Source organism: Arvicola amphibius, chromosome 1 (assembly GCF_903992535.2).
Source record: "Arvicola amphibius chromosome 1, mArvAmp1.2, whole genome shotgun sequence".
In the NCBI taxonomy this organism is placed as follows: domain Eukaryota; kingdom Metazoa; phylum Chordata; class Mammalia; order Rodentia; family Cricetidae; genus Arvicola; species Arvicola amphibius.
In genome coordinates, this window is record NC_052047.1 from 65939424 (window position 1) to 65962294 (window position 22871).

Consider the following 22871-nt stretch of genomic DNA (forward strand, 5'->3'; position numbering starts at 1 on the left):
CTGGGCATCTCTGTTTCACACACAGAACGGTCTTGTACTCGGACCCACATTCCTGGTACCAACCTGTCTTAGGGTTTCTATTGTTATAATGAAACATCATGACCAAAACCAAGTTGGGGAGGAAAGAGTTTATTTGCTGTTTATAATTGAAGGAAGTCAGGACAGGAACTCAAACAAGGCAGGATCCTGGAGGCAGGAGCTGATGAAGAGGCTATGGCGGGGTGCTGCTTACTGGCTTGCGCCCCTTCGCTTGCTCAGCCAGCTTTCCTATAGAACCCAGGGATTGCCCCACCTACAATGGGCTGGGTCCTCCCCCAATGATCATTAATTGAGAAAATGTCTTACAAAGCTGAATCGCAAGAAGCCTCAACGGAGGCTCCTTCTTCTGGTAAGTCTAGTTTATGTCAAGTGGACACACAGCACCAGCAGTCCCCGACCCCTTGTCAGCTTGACACACAAGCACATCACTCTTAAGCCACAGCCCTTCCTTTCTCATTCATCCCCAAGATCCATTTTTATATAAAAATATAAATAACTTTAAAGGTCCCATCGCAGCACTGCCTGCAGGATGGGTAACGGGAAGAGGCTGCGAAGCGAGGCTGTGAGAAACGAGGCCAGCAACTTCTGCAGATCTGCGCCCGCTGAGCAGCGGACGTGAAACAGAGCGCTAACCCTCGTCTCAGGAGCACCTTGATCGCGCTCGGATGCGACAGACTACGTCATTGCCCGGTTCCCGCCTGGGCGCCGCCATGATGCGATACGGAAACCCACAGGCTTCCTCTCCGCGCCTTAACGCTCACCCTCTCGCGCTTCCGCTAGAAGCCTCGGGAGGGCGCGTCCGTCCGCCACTGCGCTTGTCCGGCGCTCGAGGCCCCGCCCCGCGCCCACGGGAGCCGCCATGTTGGGGGTCCTCGCTGGGGACGCGTAGTCGTCCGCGTAAGATGCCGGCTCGCGCTCGCCGCTGCCGCCAAGATGGCGTCCATGAGGGAGAGCGACACGGGCCTGTGGCTACACAACAAGCTGGGCGCTACGGACGAGCTGTGGGCGCCGCCCAGCATCGCGTCCCTGCTCACCGCCGCGGTCATCGATAACATCCGCCTCTGCTTCCACCGCCTCTCCTCGGCCGTGAAACTCAAGCTGCTCCTCGGGACGCTGCATCTTCCGCGCCGCACGGTGGACGAGGTGAGGGCGCGGGCCGGAGCGCAGCTCCCGCCTCCAGCCGGCACTGGCGCCGTGCCTTTCCTTGTTCCCGCTGGCCGCGCGCATCTCCGGGTGGGCGCCGCCGGGGCTCCCCACCCGGCCCGACGCCGTAGTGCCTTCCGCTGCTGGACGCTGTCTGCGGGCGGGGATCGTGGGCCCAAGGCCCGAACCGCCCCCAGCCGAGCTGGCCCGGAGCGGAGCACTGGACGCCGCAGTTCCGAAGCTACCCCTTGGTTTGGGGCGCTTAGTGTAACTTTTCAAGGGACCGCTGACCTTAATTTTGTTGCTTTTGCCTCACGGAGTGTCAGTCTGCTTAGCTTCCTCTATTCTGTCGTCTGTTTCAGTGCATTCTTACTCCACGTTGCATCTCTGCAAAATATACGATGCCCTGCAAACATGTGCACAAACGATATGTGTCCAAGGTCTCACTGTGTAGCCCAGGGTGGCCTCGTACTTGGTATCCTCCTGCATCACTATCTGGAGGGCTGGGATTGCAGAGCTGGGCCACCTCAGCGAAGCACCCTAGTTTTTAAACATTTCTGGCTACTGTTATATCATTAAGGTTGGTTTTGGTCTTTGTTGCGCCAAAAACCAAAGCTACATGTTTTTTCAGTTCATCAAATACTGATCGCTAAACGACCTACTCGTTATCTGTTCCAATCAAGAGAACAAGGGTGGATTCTCTATAGCCCGTCCATGCTTCCCTCTCTTCCCCACAAGAGCAGTCCCCACATCTGTCTGTCTATCATACGCAGGATTGTAGATTGTGTGTACATGCCTAGCACGAGTATTTAGTTTTGCGTCATTTGAACTTAGAATGGCAGCATGTTGCCATGTTACATACAAAATTTCGGGGGTGGTGTGGGTGTGTCTTCTGTCGGGAGACACCTGGACAGATTCATCCGAGTTGCTGCGGTTTGATTTTCGTGCATTATGGTCTTCCGTTCTCCGAGCACACCGCATATGGATGATTAGGCTGTGTCTAGTTCATTCGTGTTTTTGTTTCCTGTTAACCTGTTCAGTTGTCACTGGCACCGGCTTTACATGTTCAAGTGATTTTTAGAGTGCTCAGTTTTCTAGACGTGGAATTGTAGGTGGAAGCAGGATTATGGCAAGTGGGCTTTTCCAAGTGATATTGTCAAATAATGCTAAAATATGTAGGGCAAGTAAATGTGTAGATATTCCTCAATGTTTGGTTGAATATTGCCGTCTGCTTATTTTTCTGTTTGGCTTTCTTTTTTGTGAGTTGTTCAGTTTTGTTTTGTTTTTCTATGATTGTCTATTTTTCTTGACTTGTCGCTTTGGAGAAATATTCTTTTTAATAAATGCTGGCTCCTGTCTTTGGTGACATGCCGCAGCTGTTTCTCAGCTGTGGCGTAGCTTTTGGGATGAAGCTCTTGGTTCTTGGCCAGTTGGTGATTGTGTCTCCTTCCCTGTGGTCTTGTTAGCACTGTGCTGTGAACCCCCTTCTCTCATGGGCCAGGACAGGTGCTTTGTGAAGCTGAGAGTTGCTCTGCAGTGTGGTTCTGGAACGGTCCGGCACCACCTGCAGACTGTCTTTGTTGCTTCTGCTGTGGGTGTTTGAGCTTTTTTTTTTTAAAGTCATTTCTGGTTGTGCTAATAATGTGTTAGCTACTTCCTGTCACTTTATTGTCAGCGTGTCTTGGTGTGTGACATGTTTTTAACAAAATCTCAATTGTTCAATTTTACCAATAAAGAGTCTGGAGCCAGATGCTGGGTGAAAGCCTCCTAGCTCAGAGAGGCAGAGAAAGCTGACCTTCCTTCTCAGCTGACATCCCAGAAGCCTTTCTCCAAGCCATCTCAAAACCTCTCTTCCAACTGAATGCCCCTCCCTTCTACTTCCTATGTTTCTCTGTCTGTCCTCCTGACTCCCTCTTACTTCCTATGGTTTCTTTCTTTCTTTTTTTTTTTTTTTTGGATTGATTTTTATTGATTTTGATTGAGCTCTACATTTTTCTCTGCTCCCCTCCCCCAACGTCCCCATGCTCCCAATTTACTCAGGAGATCTTGTCTTTCTATTTTCTACTTCACATCTAGATTTTCTTGTCTTTCTACTTCCCATGTAATTAGATCTATGTAAGTCTCTCTTAGTGTCCGCATTGTTGTCTAAGTTCTCTGGGATTGTGGTTTGTAGGCTGGTTTCCTTTGCTTTATGTTTAAAAACCACCTATGAGTGAGTATATTGATAATTGTCTTTCAGTGTCTGGGTTACCTCACTCAAAATAATGTTTTCTAGCTCCATCCATTTGCCTGCAAAATTCAAAATGTCATTATTTTTTCTGCAGTGTAGTACTCCATTGTGTAAATGTACCACATTTTCCTTATCCATTCTTCAGTCAAGGGGCATTTAGGTTTTTTCCGGGATCTGGCTATGACAAACAAAGCTGCTGTAAACATAGTTGAGCACATGTCCTTGTGGCACGATTGAGCATCCTTTGGATATATACCCAAAAGTGGTAATTACTGGGTCTTTTTTTTTTAAAGTTTTATTTATTATGTATACAACATTCTGCCTCCATGTATGCTCGCACACCAGAGGAGGGCGCCAGATCTCAGTACAGATGGTTGTGAGCCACCATGTGGTTGCTGGGAATTGAACTCAGGATGTCTGGAAGAGCAGCCAGTGCTCTTAACCTCTGAGCCATCTCAGCCCGACTGGGTCTTGGAGAAAGGCTGTTTCCTAATTTTCTGAGAAATCACCACACTGACATCCAAAGGGGTTGTACCAGCTTGCATTCCCACCAGCAATGCAGGAGTGTTCCCTTTCCCCACAACCTCTCCAGCATAAGTTGTCATCAGTATTTTTTTTTTTTTTAGTATAATAAAGGGTTATTTATTTAGGGATAGATTTACAGATCACAGCCGCTGCACGAATTGGGAAACAAACTGAATCCAGCAGCCGGAAGAGTGCAAACACACTCTTTACATCAGCATTTAAAGTAGAAGAGGCCACCCCCAAGTAGGTTTCTAACTGAAAGGCCTCTGGCTGAAGGAATTCCTACAGCAGTTGGTTTTGTTTTAGTGGGTGCAACTAATTTGCTTGGGTTGGAGTTTTCCTTCTAGTACTTTCTGTAGGCTGAATTAGTGGATAGGTAAATTTAGTTATGTCATGGAATAACTCGTTTTCTCCATCTCTGGTGGTCATCAGTGTTTTTGATCTTGGCCATTCTTACAGGTGTAAGATGGAATCTCAGGTTGTTTTGATTTGCATTTCTCTGATGACTAAGGATGTTGAACATTTCCTTAAGTGTCTTTCAGCCATTTTAGATTCCTCTGTTGAGAGTTCTCTGTTTAGGTCTGTACCCCATTTTTTTATTGGATTATGTGTTCTTTTTTTTAAGATGATGTATTTTTTATTTATTTGTTTGTTTATTTATTATGCATACAATATTCTGTGTGCATGTATGCCTGCAGGCCAGAAGAGGGCACCAAACCTCATTACAGATGGTTGTGAGCCACCATGTGGTTGCTGGGAATTGAACTCAGGACCTTGGAAGAACAGGCAATGCTCTTAACCGCTGAGCCATCTCTCCAGCCCCCGTGGATTATGTGTTCTTTTGGTGACCAATTTCATTTGAGTTCTTTGTAAAATTTGGAGATCAGACCTCTGTCTGATATGGGGTTAGTGAAGATCTTTTCCCATTCTGTAGGCTGTCGTTTTGTCTTTTTTTGTTGACCATGTCCTTTGCTTTACAGAAGCTTTTCCATTTCAGGAGGTCCCATTTATTAATTTTTTCTCTCAGTGTCTGTGCAGCTGGGGTTATATTTAGGAAGTGGTTCCCTATGCCAATGTGTTCAGTGTGGCTGGCTTTATGTTGAGGTCTTTGATCCATTTGGACTTGAGTTTTGTGCATGGTGATAGATATGGGTCTGTTTTTATTCTTCTACATGTTGATGTACCAGTTATGCCAGCACCACTTGTTAAATATGCTTTCTTTTTTTCCATTTGATATTTTTTGCTTCTTTTTCAAAAATCAGGTGTTCAAAGATGTGTGGATTGATATCCGGGTCTTCAATTTGGTTCCATTGGTCCTCCTGTCTGTTCTTATGCCAGTACCAGGCTGTTTTCAGTACTGTAGCTCTGTAGTAGAGTTTGAAGTCAGGGATTGTGATGCTTCCAGAAGTTCTTTTATTGTACAAGATTGTTTTGGCTATCCTGGGTTTTTTGCTTTTCCATAAGAAGTTGAGTACCGTTCTTTCGAGGTCTGTGAAGACTCTACGGTTTCTTAATAATACTATGTTCACTTCCTGTCAATTGGTTGCTTGCTCTACCTCTTGATCTGTGGTTGACTTTATTTAATCCTGTTTACATTATTCAAGCAGAAAGCTTGACTTAAAGGTGTGTGCAAGGACTGAGCCGCACCACACTAGAAATAGGTTTTTCCAGTAATAAGGCAAACTCAGGGCTCACAGTGTGATCAGATATCCTGTAGCAGTGACATACAGGTAAAACCTCACCTCACCTCAGGAATGACTTCAGCTTTTCTTAATCCCTAGCACTTGTATCTGTCAGTCTCTTTGTGTTTACATGTTCATTCATATGAGTACATCTGTGAAAGTATATGTGCATACGTGCATTTGGAGGCCAGAGTCCAGATTAGGTGTCTGCCTCAGTTGCTCACAGCATACTCCTGGGCTCTTCCTGTCCCCACCTCTGTAGTGCTGGATTATAGCTGTGTAGCCACTGAGCAAGGCTCTTATGTGGGTATGGGGATCTGAATGCAGACTCAGACTTGGCTTGGCAAGTACTCTACCAGCTGAGCCAGACTCTCAGCTAACAGGGTAAATAGTCTTAATAGCATAGAACTTTGCTGGGAGGTGGTGGCACAAGACTTTAATCCCAGCACTTGGGAGGCAGAGGTAGGCAGAGCTCTGAGTTTGAGACCAGCCTGGTCTATAGAACAAGATTCAGGACAGCCAGGACTACAAAGAGAAGCTGTATTAAAACACACACAAACACACACACACGCACTATATATATATATATATATATATTAGTCTTGTAGCTTAGAGGAGGTTTGGGCAGTTATTTAGAATCATCATTAAGTTCTATGATTCGCCTATATTCATATATTTCATATTTTATGTGCTAATGATATATAGAAATACATTAGGTAAGAAGTCTGAATAGCACCTGGGCTGAGATAGTCTTCTTTTTGTTGATGGTGGTTTTGTCTTTTGAGACAGGATCTCTCTACGTAGTCATGACTGTCCTGGAACTCAACTCTGTAGACCAGGCCAGCCTGGAACTCACAGAGATCCACCTGTCTCTGCCTCCTGAGTGCTGGAATTAAAGGCAAACACCTGGCTCTGGGCGGAGATCTTGTTGTGACTGTTCTCTATGTAACTGGGATTTATTGGTTTCTTTTCTTACCCTACTGTACTCATGATCTACTATACTGTTGATCTCCCCATTGTAGCATCCTGAATTCGCCTGTTCCTCCATATCAGCTGTTGCTTTGTATATTTTAGGTTCGTGTTAATAGGTATGTATAACTTGGTAGTTGTTGCCGTTACCTTGTGAACTGAGGAGCAGGTGGAGATCTGAGTATTTGTCAATGTTTTTCCTTAGGTCTTTTAAAAATAAGTGTTCATAAAGATTATCTCCCCTTATTTAATTTTTATTACGTTTATTTATTATGTTGCACACTTTATATGTGGAGGTCACAGAATACCTTGTGGGAGTAGGCTTTTTCCAAAGATTGAACTCTGCTTGTCAGGCTTAGTGGGAAGTCTTTACTCACTGCTACACTGTCTTGCTGGCCCTTAGGTCCTTTATGTTTGTTTTTAATAACAGAGTCTCACTCACGGTGCAGCCATGACTGGCCAGAAACTCACAAAGCTCCATCTGTCTCTGTCTCCTGTGTGCTGGAATTAAAGAAATAAACCACCATGTCTGGCCTTTGTCACAGTTTTTATCTGACATTAATACTAGCTTAGTTATCTTTTTTCTTGGTGTGAGTGTTGGGGGTGATTTGAATGAGGATGTCCTTCATAGGCTCTGGGATTTGAATACTTGGCTCCCAGTTAGTAGCACAGCTTTGGGATGCTTAGGAGGTGTGGCCTTCCTAGATGAAGTATGCCACTGGGGGTGGGGTGAGCTTTAAGATTTTAAAGACTCTGACCATTTCAAGTTCGTTCTTTGCTTCGTCATTGTGGTTGAGGATGTGAACACTTAGCTCTGCTCCAGCCGTGTGTTTTTTTCTTGCTGCCGCTCCTCCCTCCATGGTGGACTTTAATATTGGAACCCTAAAGCCAAGTAAATTCTTCTTCTGTAAATTGCCTTGGTCATGATATTCATCACAACAATAGAAAAGTAACTAATATATTGTTGTCTTAGTTTGATTTCTATCACTATAATAAGATACCATAACCAGGGCAGGAGAGATGGCTCACTAGTAAGGGCACTGGCTGCTCTTCCAGTTGTCCTGAGTTCAATTCCCAGCATCCACATGGTGGTTCACAACCATCTGTAATGAGATCTGGGGTCCTCTTCTGGCCTGCAGGGATACATGCAGGCAGAACATTCTACAATAATAAATGAATGAATGATTCTTTAAAAAGATACCATAACTAAAAACCTCTTAGGGAGTCACTTATTTCAGCTTGAGTTTATAAAGTCTGTCATGGAAGGAACTTCTTCAGGAACTCCTGAGGGTCCGGTGTTCAGAGCAGATGCAACACAGGAAAACAAGTTGTTTTGCTCAGAGCAGCTGCAAGCATAACAAGTTGTTTACAGGAAATTCAGGGTCTGGGGTTTTCAACCAGTTTCATCAAAGAGAAAGGTGTTTCAGTGAATCAGTGAGGGATGCAGAATTAGTTGGAGTTGCTAACACCGTAATGTATGGCTGGGAAGTAAGGATACCTTGTGTAAGCATGCAGATGATTGCAGAGACAACAGAAATGGAAGTGCTGCTCCTGGATAGGAAGGTACTCTGTAGCGGGCTTTCTTGGATTGCCAACCAGCTCCCAAATCAGAGACTTCTCATCAGTTACGAATGCTCAACCTTATCTTATGCTTGTCCCTCTTATAACTTCACATTTCTCTTCATCTACATTTTGCCTTGCGGCTTTTTACCTCTCTCCCTCCCCCCCCCTCCCTCTCCCTCTCCCTTCTTTCCCTCTTCCTCTCCCCCCTCTCCCCCCTCTCCTCTTTTCCCCCCTCCCCCCTCTCCTTCCTCTCCATCCTCTCCTCCCTTTCCCTCCTCTCCCTCCTCTCCCCCCTCTCCTTCTCCCTCCTCTCCCTCTCCCTTCTTTCCTCCTCCCTCTCCCCCTCTCCCCTACCCCTTCTCCCCCTCTCCCCTACCCCTTCTCCCCCTCTCCCCTACCCCTTCTCCCCCCTCTTCCCCCTCTCCCCCTTTTCCCTTTCTCCCCTCTCCTCCCCTCTCTCTCCTCCCTCTCCCTCTCCCCCCTCTCCTCCCTCTCCCTCTCCCCCCTCTCCTCCCTCTCCCTCTCTCTTGCATGTCTGTCTGTTCTACTTTTCTTGCTTTCTCCTTGTCTGGCAGCTGCCTGGCTGACTGGCCCGTGTGTCTCTCTCTTTCTCCCTCGTTCTCTCCATTTTCTCTCTAAGCCTAGATTTTTCCTATTTTTCTCTCTGCTCTCCAGCCCTTCTTATCCTTCTCCTGCTTAGCTGTTGAACGTTTAGGTTTTTATTAGACCAATCAGGTGACTTAGGCAGGCAAGGTGAAAAAAGTGCAACACATGTTTACATAATTAAACAATACAGCAGAAACGAATGTAACACATATTTTCATTGTTAACAAAGGCAGCATAAACAAGCGTAACACACCTTTTCACAGTTAAAATAATATTCCTCAGCATAAACAAATGTAACACATCTTTATATAGTTAAAATAATCCACACCAGCAAGTCACTTCTAAGACTATAGAAATGACAGACGCATCTGGCTGCCTGGATTCCTCTGCAGTGTCGGGGAGTCCATCCTTGGTCTATAGGCTTAGAATACCTGGCAGACTTTTCTATGAAACAAGAAATTTGAAGAACTGACGTACCTTGTCTTGGCAAAGTTTAGCAGTCATTTCCTGTATGTCCTACTTGTGTAGATTTCACAGCAGTTACTGTCAGCAGTTGAGGCGAGGCAGTTTCTTGCTTAGCGGCTAGCTTTGCCACAATGAAAGCGAACTCCATATGGAGGTTCTTTGATGCCCATCATCCTTTTCTGAAGTAAAGTGGTGCTGCCAGATCAGATGGGTCTTGCTGTCACAAAAAGCCTTAGGTTATTAAACGTCTTAGATGCATATTCCGTAAGTCTCTGAAATGTTTGAACATCATCTATCTAAAAATGTTTGATCTTGAAACATGCCTAACATGACCACAAGTTTGATTATTATAGATGACTAACTGCATTTTTACATGAGTGGCATAAACATAATACCCTAAACAACATACAGTATAACAAAATATATTAAAATTTGTATTACTATACCATAATTCATACCAATGTAAAATATTTGAGGTTAATAGTTGTCTTTTTACCCTATATTCCTCTAACCCCCTTACACAGTGACAAACATCCATAACCCACTAAATGACCAAAGCTCACCTACCCCACCTCTTGGGAATGTGGGTGTTATGTGGGTGTTGTGTTCTCTTGACTGCTTCCTGTTGCCTGAGGATGATGACATCTTCAGGGGACCCTGAGGAAATTGAGGTAAAGGTCAACTCCTGGGAAAAGTAGCTGTAACTTTTGTTGTCCAGTCTTAGAACTGTTCAGCATATGTCACCTGTCATGTACTTTTTCTTGGTTTACTTCTTTATGTCTGTAGCCAAAATTTTCAGGAGGCCTACCCAGACCAAACCTGATTTCTATCAGTCTTGAAGGAATCCACAGTCTTTTGTTTCTTAAGGAAACAAAAGCATAATGTCTTCCCCAACACAATACATTTTCTGAATTCCATTTTAAAGTGAAGGTATCCCTAAAGTATCTTGTAAACATGCTTTTCTGTCCTGCCTGGTCCTGCAGCTACTTTTAAAAGAATCACTCAGGGGTATAATATTAATTACAAACCTTTTTGCAAATTCTCAAACTTACTGCTTACTAACTCTTGCACATTGTTAACCCATTCCTATTAATCTGTAATTTGTCATGTGGCTTCATCCTTACCTGTTCTCTAGTACCTCTGCCCAACTCCGCTCTTCTCCCCGTATATCTGGTTGGATTTCCCACCTGGCTCTGTCCTGCTTCGCTGCAGGCCAAAGGATCTTCTTTATAAACTAATGGTATTAAACATCATTACAGCATATTTAGGCTGGTTTAATTCAGCAGTTCCTTTCACAATCCCTTGTCTCAGCATCTGTGGTTATTCATCAGCATTCAAAAAATTCAAAGTCAACATCATAGGATCCAGACTCTCTATTTCCCACCTTTATGTGCCTGTTGGTTGCTTTACTCTCTGTTTAAAGACTTTATTATTATTTTAAAGATTTAGTTAGTTATTATGTATACAGTGTCCTGGCTGTATGTCAGAAGAGAGCACCAAATCTCATTACAGATGGTTGTGAGCCACCATGTGGGTGTTGGGAATTGAACTCGGGACCTCTAGTAGAGCAGTCAGTGCTCTTAACTTCTGAGCCATTTTGCACACTTTTAAACACACTGTAACCTATTTAGAGTTTTTTTCTTCCATCTGACTGTGTGAACAAACCTTAAGCTACTGCTGTGTGGCCCTGGTGACTGGCTCTGCTCCTTCCTTGGGTCCATTACAGCCAGCCTGAAGGCTGCTGCTCAGTCTCAACAGGAGTTGCATTCAGCTGCCCCAACCCTGGGGTGTTGGTGCCTGGGACTGTGGCAGGTGATTTTACTTAGCTTGTTGGTTCTGCAGAGCCTCTTAAAGGAGCTGTATCCTCTTTTTCTTCTCTCTCTCTCTCTCTCTCTCTCTCTCTCTCTCTCTCTCTCTCTCTCTCTCTCTCTTTTCAGCTTTCTCAGGCTCTATGTGGAAATTTGGAACACTAAGTGTAACAGGCTTCGGGGCCACCAACCAGCTCCTCAATCATGACCCAGAGACTTATTATTATGACGGCTCGGCCTTATCTTATGCTTGTCCCACTAGCTCTTACAACTTCAATTAACCTGTTTCTTTCTCTTCATCTACGTTTTGCCTTGGGGTTTATTTTACCTTTCTTCTGTATGTCCTACTTCCCTAGTTACTCCATGTCTGGCTAGCTGACACATCCTTCTCTTTTCTCCTTTTCTCCTGAGCCTAGATTCCTCCTACTTACTTTCTCTGCTTGCCAGTCCCACCTATCTCTCTTCTTCCTAGCTATTGGCTGCTCAGCTTTTCAGATCAGTCAGGTGCCTTAGCCGAAGTGAAATAGCAGACACATCTTTACATAATTAAACAAATGCAGCATATACAAAAGTAATGCACCTTTACATAGTTAAAGTAATATTCCCCGACAGGTTATCACAGTGATTACTGTCACAGGCCACCCAGAGGTCAGTGTGAAAATGGGTAGATTCGTGGCAGGAGGCATTTGAAGCTGTCACTGTTCCAGGAGGGGAAGCGGGGCTGGGAACTTTTATAGCATGTAATTGGCATCTTCTGTCTTGGCAGATGAAGGGCGCTCTGATGGATATTATCCAACTGGCTACCCTGGACTCAGACCCCTGGGTCCTTATGGTTGCTGACATTCTGAAATCCTTTCCTGACACGGGCTCACTGAATCTAGACCTTGAGGAGCAGAACCCCAATGTTCAAGACATCCTAGGAGAACTTAGAGAAAAAGGTAAGTAGTCTGGCTTTATTTTACAATGGGAAGAAGTGGGTCTCACTTTAGAATTGGGTTGTCCATATCACACTGTAGGTGTGGCGTGCTGTGGCGCTCCTTCCTCATGCTGCAGTCTGACTCACACAGCCCTGTCTCCTGCATGCTACGTCTGTATTCAGATGACTCATCCATGGTGTACTTGCTGTCTCTCCGTAAGCTCCGTGAGGGTTGAACGCTGCACGTTATGTCTTCAGAACCTAAAACATTCTCTCTGTTCTACATAATGAATACAGAATCATAAAGAAAAATCAACAAATAAGTTGCTAGAACTTGAGGTGGTTTTAGAGAAGTGACAGTAGGAGTCTCCACGCCTTTGGTGCCTTCTCCTTCTTTGGAAAATAAAGGCTTGAGGCTATATACCCCTACATGGCTGCTTGTGAGGCCCTAGTACATTCTGGGGTTTTGATTTTTATTTGCAGTCTAGGAACACTGGCCTGCACAGGTCACACATCCCCATTGCTGGGGTAGCTGATTCTTCTGGGAGCAGAAGGATGAAGCAACTTCTCATGAATCTACTTCTCTTGTTATGTAACTGACTGGGGCAACTCTTTGGAGTTTTTCAGGCTCTGACCGCTTGGTGAGCACACTGAATCAGGGGCACACATGGGTAGTTTTTTAAGACCGCGGTTGAGCAGTGTCTAGGGTGACCAACCACCGGTGCTCTGTAGTTAAAGTGGGAGGGCTTTCCTGGTGTTGAGGCTGCCCAGTCGTTAGGACACGGGCTACTGCTCTCCATGCTGCTCTACACAGTATGCTGTGGTTCCTGCACCTCTGCAGTCCCATGGCTTGTAGTTGACATAAGTGAGGAATCCTTGTCTTCTAGCATTTCTTGTTTTTAAAACGCCGCTGGAGAGTCTGATGAGCCTTCCTCTAGGGTGGCAGGCCTATCATTTGTTCCTGACCCACTTGGATGATCTTGGGTTCTAGAAATGGTGGGACTGGAATGGTGGGAACTACAGGGGTTGAAACCAAAGCAGAAAGCTGCCATGCCTGTAAAATGAAAGCCTGCATGGAGCCATTGGCATGTGAGCTGTGAGGGTCACAAACAGCCTGAGCTCCCTGGTGCACGGGCTCTGACTTCCGTGACACTCTGGCTTTCCACAGTGGGCGAGTGTGAGGCATCTGCCATGCTGCCACTGGAGTGCCAGTACCTGAACAAGAGTGCCCTGACCACCCTTGCCGGGCCCCTCACCCCACCAGTGAAGCATTTTCAGTTGAAGCGGAAGCCCAAGAGTGCCACTCTGCGGGCAGAGCTGCTACAGAAGTGTGAGTACCCGGGTTACAACCCCGCTCTCTCTGTGCTGTCTTTCTGTGTGAGGTCACTGTTGTTTAGAAACACGCATTCAAGTGTGGTGCCTGTAATCTCACAACGTAGACTCTGCCGGCCAAGACGGGATACGAGACTACCGCTTGTGTCCTGATCTGGTCTCTATTATAGAAGAGGTTGAAGGATTTCATTAAGTGCTTTCCTAAATCATGTCTTACAACGGTTTGTGTAGAAGGCACTTACTTGCTGGAGAAAGTGTTCTTTAGCTAAATAACATTGAAGTATGGGTTTTAAGTTGGGTGTATTGTGTACTTGGGTCACTGCTGCTTGAGATACTAAGGCAGAAAGATCACTTGAGCTCAGACTAACAGGGTTTCTCTGTTATAGCCCTGGCTGTCCTGGAACTAGCTCTATAGACCAGCCTGTCCTTGAACTCAGAGATCCGTCTGCTTCTGCCTCTTGAGTGCTGGAATTAAAGGTGTGGGCCACCACCATATCCAGCTCAAAACCTCATTTTAGCAAAACAATACAAACAAGAGCCCAACAAATGAAAAGGATTAAAAATAAAAAAAAAACCCATAAATTTCCATAAACTGTAGCCTTGGCTGTCCTGAATCTTGCTTTGTAGGTCAGGCTGACCTCAGATTCACTGATATCTACCTGCCTCTGCCTCCTGAGTGCTAGGATTAAAGGTGTGTGCCACCACTGCCCGGGTCATAAACTGTTCTTTTAGCTGTACAGTTAACATTTACTAAAGTTTGTAAATAGCTCTGGTTTTTTGTTTTGTTTTTGGAATACAGTCTCACTGGGTAGCCTAAGCTGGCTTGAGTTCTGCCTTCTCCTGCCTCAGCCTGCTGAGTGTTGGGATCCCAGACCTGCACCAAGCCCAGCAAGTATGGTTTGGAGGAATCTGAGAAGAGCCTGGAGCCGGCTGTGTCAGTGGCTGCGGTCTGTGCTGCCTGGTAGCTGTGGTGCAGGCCGACTGAGCTGCTCTGAAAGGTCTCTGCTGTCGACAGTCAGTAGCACGGCCACTGCCTTCAGTCTAACCCTGCAGCTTTCCCGAGCCACTCCAGGATAATCTGTTTCTTTCTCAGACTTATGTAGAACTCTGTGAGGCCTGGGCCTCCTGTAAAGATGGCTGCAGGGACCTGTGAGATGCCAACCCCTCTCAGGCTCCAGGTTCCTCTGGGTGCAGCAGGTGGCTGTGATGTTTCCACTTCCAAACACAGTCTTGGCTGTATTTAAGCTTGTGTCAAGCTACTCCGTGAACATATGCTTACAAGTGGTGGGTTTATTGTTTGATATTGTTTTATTACGGCTTTTCTTTAACATTGAGCTCTTTCACAGTTGGCATCCACTCTGTGCTAATGGAAGACTCTATCTTGCTGCGATCTCAAGTGCCCCATCAGTGGTATTTTCTTGGCTTAGGTCATCACTTTAGAAAGCCAGTGCGGTTAAGAGGGAAATTTAACATTTCCTGTTAAGGGACACAAGAAGAGAAAACACGCCTGCTATACTAGCCCTGGTGTTAGTCCTTCCATGGCTACAAGAGTCCCTGGTGAATGGAGCAGGGTTGGGCAGGGGTCTGAGAGTCCACAGATGAAGACAGGCAGCCAAGTCAGGGCCATCCCAGGGGACAGACTTTTTTCTGTTTTCTGTCCATCTGTTGCCGCCAGGATCTGTCCCAAAACAAGCTTTGGTTACCAGAGCAAAGGGAAGGCCTCAGTGGATTGAATTATGGCTACAGGCGAGTGCAGTGCCCTTTTGGAGGAGATATAGTGGAAATTAAGTTGGTCTTAACTAACTGTTGCCCCATCAGTGTATCCTCAGAAACACCTAGAAACAGGCACCCAGGATGAGACTTGGCACCCCAGAAGCCATGCAGTGAGCAGTTGTCCACTTCCTTCTTTCCCGCCAAGGAAACCAAAGCCCCCACATGCTGTAGCCCATGTCTCCTGTCACCCTTCACCCTTCTGTTTCATCTTGCTACTGGGAATGGCGATGAAAATTAAAAAAAAAAATAAACTTTTTTTTTGTATTTTTGAGTCAGGGTTTCTCTGAATAGGTAGCCTTGACTGCCCAGAACTTGTTCTCTAGACCAGGCTGGTCTCAAACTCAGATCCGCCTGCCTCTGCCTCCTGAGTGCTGGGATTAAAGGCGTGTGCCACCACTGCCCAGTGAAAAATAGACTTCTTAGAAGCTCTGACAGAGTAGCAAAAAATTTCCACTAATTTTTCACTTAATGTTAGATTATATGGGTAGGTAGGTAATGATTTGTATTTGTTTTACAAATCACCAGGAAACAGTCCTTCCTGTTTTTTTAAAGGAATATTTGCTGTAAGGTCAGTGCATTACTGACTGCATTCCTGCTGGGTTATACAAAGAAGTTACCTTGGGTATTTTTATGAATCACTTTTGTTGAGGTTACTTTATGGGCTGAGAGGCCCTATGATCTAAGAGACCCTTGACCCTGTGGCTTTCTTTACACAGCCACTGAGACAGCCCAGCAGCTGAAGAGAAGTGCCGGGGTGCCGTTCCACGCCAAGGGCCGGGGGCTGCTCCGCAAGATGGACACGACAAGTAAGCTCCGTGTGTCCTCAGGCCAGCGCTCTGGCTGCTTGCCAGGCAGGGTGACTTGATGGGAAAGGAAGGAGTCAGACATGAGTCCTGAGGGAGGTGGCCGTGTGTGGTGAGCCGGCAACAGACCAGCTGGAGGAACATTTGCTGTTGCTCTGTCACTTGTAGCTGCCCTCCTGGGTGTAACAGTTGTAACAGCTGGCTGGCTAGGCTGAGCGCTCAGGGCAAGTTTCCAAGATGGAGGGTCACACAGCAGTTTGGCTCTTCATGCATGTGCCTATATGAATGTCTGCTTTGCATTCTGTGAAGTACAAGAAGACAGGACTCCTCAAACCATGTCCAGGGCCCAGCAGGCAGGACAGCTATAGAATGAGGTTCATCTGGTGTCTTGGCATACCAAGTTCCCATAACCCCCAAGCAGACATAGAGCTAGTAGTGGAGAGTTTACAGTATGGGTCACCATTCTACCATTATTACTGCAGGGCGGGGCTCTTCCCTTGCTGCCGTTTGTTGCCACAGCATAGGCTCCACCTTGCTTTCCTTGTCCCTGAGGACCGGCACTGCAGAAACTTTTCTTTAAAGGGGAAGTCTGACGATCACTGTGTGTCCACGTTTGATGACCAGCTTGTAGCACAAGGCTTCCCAGGCGATAACAAATGTATATAGGTATACATTGGTGTCGGCACTTTTCTGGGCAGAGAGAATAGCTGGATAGTTCTTGTCCTATAAGGTCTGAAGGTCTCTGGTGTCACAGACAGCTGTTATCTTCCATTACTCCAGCCTTCCCAGAAAGGATAAGAGTCGTGAACTTCCAGAGTATCAAGCCTGGGTCTTCCCAGCAGACCTTCAGAGATGTTAGGTTTGTACAGTCTGAACCAGTGTCCCTTCACCACAGTGACCCTGGCAAAAACAGTCTGAGTGGTTGTTTAATTGTTTTAAAAATTATTTTATTGTATGTGTATGGGTGCTTTGTCTGGATTTGTCTGCACCTGTATGCAGTGCTGTTGGAGACCAGAAGGGTGAACCAGATCCCCTGCGACTGGAACTAGCAGAGGGGCTGGGAGTTGAACCTCTAGGAGAATGCTCTTAACCACTGAGCCATTGTTCCCGCCCTGAGTTTGGTTTGTTTTGTTTTTTCGAGACAGGGTTTTTCTGTGTAGCCCTGGCTGTTCTGAAATTCACTGTGTGGACCAGGCTGGCCTTGAACTCAGAAATATGCCTGCCTCTGCTCTCAGTGCTAAGATTAAAGGCATGTGCCACCACCCTTGGCCCAGCCTCGAGTTCTGTTTAGCCCGGGATGAAATATACAAAACACAAAATGTGATAGGAGAGACTAATTTGTATGAGGCTTCCCCAAGGCAGAAGCAGCCTTGTTTAACCCACCTGTGCTCAAAAGCTGCTGTTTCCACTGACATCAGTCTTTTCTGTAGCCCCTCTCAAAGGCATCCCGAAGCAAGCCCCCTTCAGAAGTCCCACCACACCCAGCGTCTTCAGTCCCTCTGGGAACCGGACCCCAATACCACCTTCGAGGACACCACTGCAGAAAGAAAGGGGTGTGAAGGTGGGACATCCCTTTTCATCCCTGGCAAGGCCAAGTCTTGATTCTTTGTTCTATAATTAAGTATGGAATGTACTTGTTTTGGCAGCTACTGGATATTTCTGAGCTGAATACGGTTGGTGCTGGCCGAGAGGCAAAGAGGAGGAGGAAGACTTTAGGTGTGTATGGGGCATTTCAAGTTTGGAGGGAGGTTAGAGGCACTGTAGCGTAGTGTGCTATGGTTGGTTGTGCCTGAGTAGTATCTCGGTGCTTTGGGGTTTTTTTTTTTTTTTTTTTTTTTTTTTGGTTTTTTTGAGACAGGGTTTCTCTGCAGCTTTTTTAGAGCCTGTCCTGGAACTAGCTCTTGTAGACCAGGCTGGTCTCGAACTCACAGAGATCCGCCTGCCTCTGCCTCCCGAGTGCTGGGATTAAAGGCGTGCGCCACCACCGCCCGGCGGCTTTGGGGTTTCTTTCTGGGTCCAGTATACCTGAGTGCTTTATCTTACCACAGTGGTAACGGGACTTTTCCCAGGAGTCTTTTATTTGCGGGTGGAGGGGGGGTGGAGAGAAGGAATGGCTTTTGAGACAAGGTCTTACACTGTAGTCCAGGCTAGCCTTAAGCTTGTAACTTTCCAAGTGTTAGGATTACATTTATTCTCTGCAGAGACCAGGGGACACTTGTGACCTCTGAACTGGAGCTGGGTCAGAGAGTCACTAACCAACTCTCTTTATTGGTAGACACAGAAGTGGTGGAAAAGCCCACCAAGGAAGAGACAGTTGTTGAAAATGCCACTCCTGACTATGCTGCTGGCCTGGTGTCCACACAGGTAGGGCTTCCATGCAGTGCAGCCATGAGCATGCATGCTACATACATCTTTCAACTGTCAAAATAATATGCCCCACCTTGTCCTGATTGCTAGCCACTAAGCTGTGTCCTGTAAAAGTGTACATGTATGCAGATGTGTATGTATGTAAATGTATGTGAGTGGCAAAGGGAGCCAGAGCCTGACTTGGCATCAGCCACGTGTTTGGAATGAATACCTGCTTTATACTGAAATTACTGCCTGGGCTGTCTTCATACCTCTGCGCCTGATCTTCCTCTCTGTCCAGTGGGTATAGTCCCCAGTGCCCTGGAGACCAGGTCTTGCATGTAGGTGAGTCAGCCAGCACAGCTCTTCCCCAGAGGCTGTCTGTGGAAATAGAAATAGGTTTTCAGAGCCATAGGTGCAGAGGTTGCATGTGTAGAGGCAGTGTGGCCCTGTTGCATGCTATGGTCTCTGTCTCTGAGGTCATTGCGTTGCTGAACTTCTTTCTCCAGGTGTCAGTTTGGGACCATGGGGTGGTAGCCATGGCTTAAGTTTGGAGTCCAGCATTATTAAAACCAGGGACCTATGGCCTGGAGAAGCCACTGTCCCTGTCCTGGGGATATGAGTCGTCCTGCTCCATTGATGGGCAGGGGCTGATGGAGGCTGTCTGGGAGGTGTATTAAAACCCTGAGATCTGCCTGAAGGGATCATGGCCTCTGTCTTCCAGAAACTTGGGTCTTTGAATAGCGAGCCAGCACTTCCCTCCACAAGTTATCTGCCCTCTACCCCCAGTGTGGTCCCTGCCTCATCTTACATCCCCAGCTCTGAGACTCCTCCAGGTGAGTAGCCTGCAGTATGCTAAGCCCACACAAGGACTTGCCCTAGCATGCGCACCTAGGAAGTAGCCTTGAATACGTGGTGCTGCTCAGCTTTAAGGCGCCTGTCTCATTGGCTCTTGATCTCAGGCAGCGTGGAGGGAACTCCTCCTGGCCAAGAAATATGCCCGAAGTCCTGTTTTGAGTGCATGAGTGGCTGCCAAGACTGCCACTTTTGGCACCTTGATCTCTGGGTGGGTGGGTGGGGTCATGAGGATTGTTTCTTCTCTGATGAAGGATACTGCAGAGGGGATAATTCCTTCAGGGTCAGACATATAGCTTAGGTTGGTCAGCTGTTTGCGGGAGAGGGAGGCTGCTTCCATTGGGCTCAGCTTTGTCTATTCGTTAGTGGGTTGAGGGTCATCTAAGAAGCCCTGCTGAGCAAAAAGGGTGCGAGGCTTGGGGGAATTGCTTTCCAGTGCCTTGTAACCAGCACCCACTTTATAGGGAACTCGTCATAGGTCAGGAGCTAACCAGAGTTCTGGATAACTTAGTCTCTGGATCTAGAAATGCCTGAGGACATAGGTTCTGCCCTGCTGGGTGGTAGTGCACAAGGCACATGTCCCTAGCTGCCAAGGCCAGCAAGGGTTTCTGGTCAGCAGTGATTGGAGCAAGACAGAGCAGGCCAGTATGGGACACAATTGCTGTCAGAACCTGAAGATTTGAGTTGAGCCTATTGTCTCTCCAGAATATGTCTGGAGCAGGCAGCCTGGAGACTGGGATGACTAGATTTGGAGTATACTCCTTTTCCTGAATAACTCTCCTTAGTAAACCTGCTCTTCCTGCAGCCCCTCCATCCCGGGATTCCAGCCGACCCCCTGAGGAGCCCAATGCTCCAAGTCCTACACTGCCAGCTCAATTTAAACAAAGAGCACCTATGTATAACAGTGGCCTGAGCCCAGCTACACCAACACCTGCAGCACCTACCTCGCCTCTGACACCTACTACTCCCCCAGCTGCCACCCCCACTGCTCAGACACCCCCAGTGGCCATGGTGGCCCCGCAGACCCAGGCGCCTGCCCCTGTTCAGCAGCAACCTAAGAAGAACCTGTCTCTCACGGTAAGTACCCTGTCAGGATTCATAGCCATTAGGTGGATGGCATAGCTTTGCCTGTTTGCAGCAGGGGGTGGGGGCTGTTGTTATGGGATGAGCCTGGCAAGGTCAATGGGTGGGCCCAGCAGCCCCTGCACCCACATCCTCTCTTTACAGAGAGAACAGATGTTTGCTGCCCAGGAGATGTTCAAGACAGCAAACAAGGTCACTCGGCCAGAGAAGGCCCTCATCCTGGGCTTCATGGCTGGCTCTCGAGGTGCGTCTGTGCTACTAGCCTGGGGAGGTGCCCCCCATGGGGTGGGGGATGGGTTCCTTGGCCCCAGGCACCAGTCCAGCAGCCCCTGCTCCCTACAGAGAACCCATGCCCGGAGCAGGGGGATGTGATCCAGATCAAGCTCAGCGAGCACACAGAGGATCTGCCCAAGGCAGACGGCCAGGGCAGTACCACCATGCTAGTGGACACAGTGTTCGAGATGAACTACGCCACAGGCCAGTGGACACGCTTCAAGAAGTACAAGCCCATGACCAATGTGTCCTAAGTGCCATCTCTGCTGTTGACCTGCATCAGGCCAGAAGACAAGTTTTGCTGGCTATGCTAAGTGACCTGAGCAGATACCGAAGGATGTGTTCCACCCAATACCTGCCATCCACAGACTACTGGGCCCCAGGCTGTTTTAAGTTTTAGGTCATTTCTCTGGGGAGTTTAGGCTTATTTTTTAAAATTTTAATGGGTTAGTTTTTTTTGTGTGATTAAGATACATTTTTTTTGATTCAACATTACACTTTAAATGCGAAACCAAAAAAGTTACAACTTCATTTTAGTGCCTGCTAGACTTTTACCTTTTTTATTTTTTTCTTTAAAAAACTGCACTGGCTGAGAGGACTTCCTCTGCTTGTGCATGCCTTCCCTCACAAGGCTGAGGGGACCAAAGGTGACACCCGACAGGCTAGGGTGTGAGGGGGGCTATAACCAGCCTCGATGCCACTGCCTGCCAGGGATTTGTATATGTCTTTTGTACAGTTGTAAACATTTCAAACCTGTCTCTGGGTACCTATTTTCATTGTAAAATGGTATGAGTATTAAAGTTTAGTTTTTCTAAAGAAAACCCACAGAGCTATGTTTCAAGCTAGCTTGACTCCCTGCCCTGGGACCAAACCCCTTCCTATACAGCTGTCAGAATCCCAGAGGGAGAAGCAGCAGGGCTGGGAGATAACAAGACTGCCTGAAACAAAACAGGTAGGTAATGGGCAAGGCAGCCTTGGGGGTAGAGTGAGGCCACAGTCGAAGGCAGCAACAGGAAAGTCAAGGCCACAGCCATAGCACTGGGAAATGGGCCTAAGCCTGCTGCCTTGAGTTCATAGCACCTAGGAAGCTGGAGGAGTCAAACACAGTCCCATATAAAAGAAGTGTGAGAAAAAGGCCTTTAAAGTTTTTTAATAAAAAAATACTCAATACAGTTTTCCAAACACAACTTTCCACTTTAAATGCTATTTTCCCCCAACTGGTAATTCTTGTCTATATTTCAATATTATTCCCCCCTCCCTCCCAAACTTCAAGTTTTTAAGCCTTCACTATCAGACCTGGTGACAGTACCCAGCATTCCTAAAAGGAACCTGACTTTATATTGTATGAAGTTTAGACACCAGTAGGCACATTTAAACTTAAATTTAATTTCTGATAGGTCATTTCACATCTCAACAGGATACGGGGACACCATGATACATATGGACACAGCGTTTATTCTACTGACTAACAGTCATCAGCTACACTCTTTTGTAGACAAAGAAATTTGGCAACTGACAGGTGTTTGCATTAACTTTAATCAAAACATTTCTATCTTTAATTCTTAAAAATAAGGTAGCTCTGGAAGATGGGCACTTCACACATCGTGTTACAGGTATCACTTGGAAGTCATCAGAAATGCCAACCTGAGTGTGCCTGCCTGGGACCCAGGGAGTCCTAGGTGCCAGTGCCAGGAAATGCCTCAGGAACTAGCACCGGAACCCTTGTCACTCTGAAATGCACTGGCTTACAGGTGCCTAGGTTTAAATGCTATAGTTCCACATTCGCTTAGACCAATGCTGGCATGGACACCGGCTTTGCACCCCTGGGCTGCTGCCACCCTGCAGAGGCACACACGTGTATAGGGAACAGCTTGCTGGTTTTTGGATACTGAAGGTGCCTAAGGAACATGGAATCTGGGCAGGTTTCATTTGGTTTGCTTCACATTAAAGAAAACAACAACTGGAGATGATGCTCAGAAAGTCACACATCTTTCAGGCTCATCAGAGCACCTGGCACATCCCGAGTCACAGCTGGCCCTTCTGTGGGAAAGACCATCACCCCGGGAGTTACTTTACTCAGATTTGTATAATGGTCTTCGGTTGGTTTTCAGAGTTAGTGTTATTTACTCAATACTTTTTGGGAAGATAAGTTGTCTAAAAAATTCACAATATTTCCTTCAGAAAGATCATAAATAGTAATTTGGAACCAAAATTCCCAAGATTTACTTAACATTAAAAAAGAAAGTTAATCTGATCCCCCACAATGTGCTGCAAAACCAGTTCTGATGCTCTTTCGAAGAAGCTGGTAGACAACTAACAAGATGGACCCCCGGGGAGTCCCTGGGGCCTAGGGGCTGTGTGCGTGTGAAGAGGCTGTCTGGCCTATCACCACACCAGCCTTCTAAACTTAGGGCACAGATGACAAATTTATGAGCCAATCTAATATTTTAAGAGGACAGT

General features: G+C 46.6%; 1 protein-coding gene across 1 annotated transcript; it reads left to right on the forward strand.

Moving 5' to 3' along the window:
• The first annotated feature begins 877 nt into the window (after positions 1-877).
• On the forward strand, positions 878-21232 carry Nelfa (negative elongation factor complex member A). Its single transcript, XM_038348931.1, has 11 exons — positions 878-1182; positions 11797-11968; positions 13115-13276; positions 15768-15857; positions 17285-17415; positions 17501-17570; positions 18130-18218; positions 18925-19036; positions 19861-20132; positions 20283-20382; positions 20481-21232. Exons 1-11 carry the CDS (start codon positions 973-975, stop codon positions 20663-20665), a joined length of 1593 nt encoding a protein of 530 aa, XP_038204859.1. The 5' UTR covers positions 878-972; the 3' UTR covers positions 20666-21232.
• The last annotated feature ends 1639 nt before the right edge of the window (positions 21233-22871 follow it).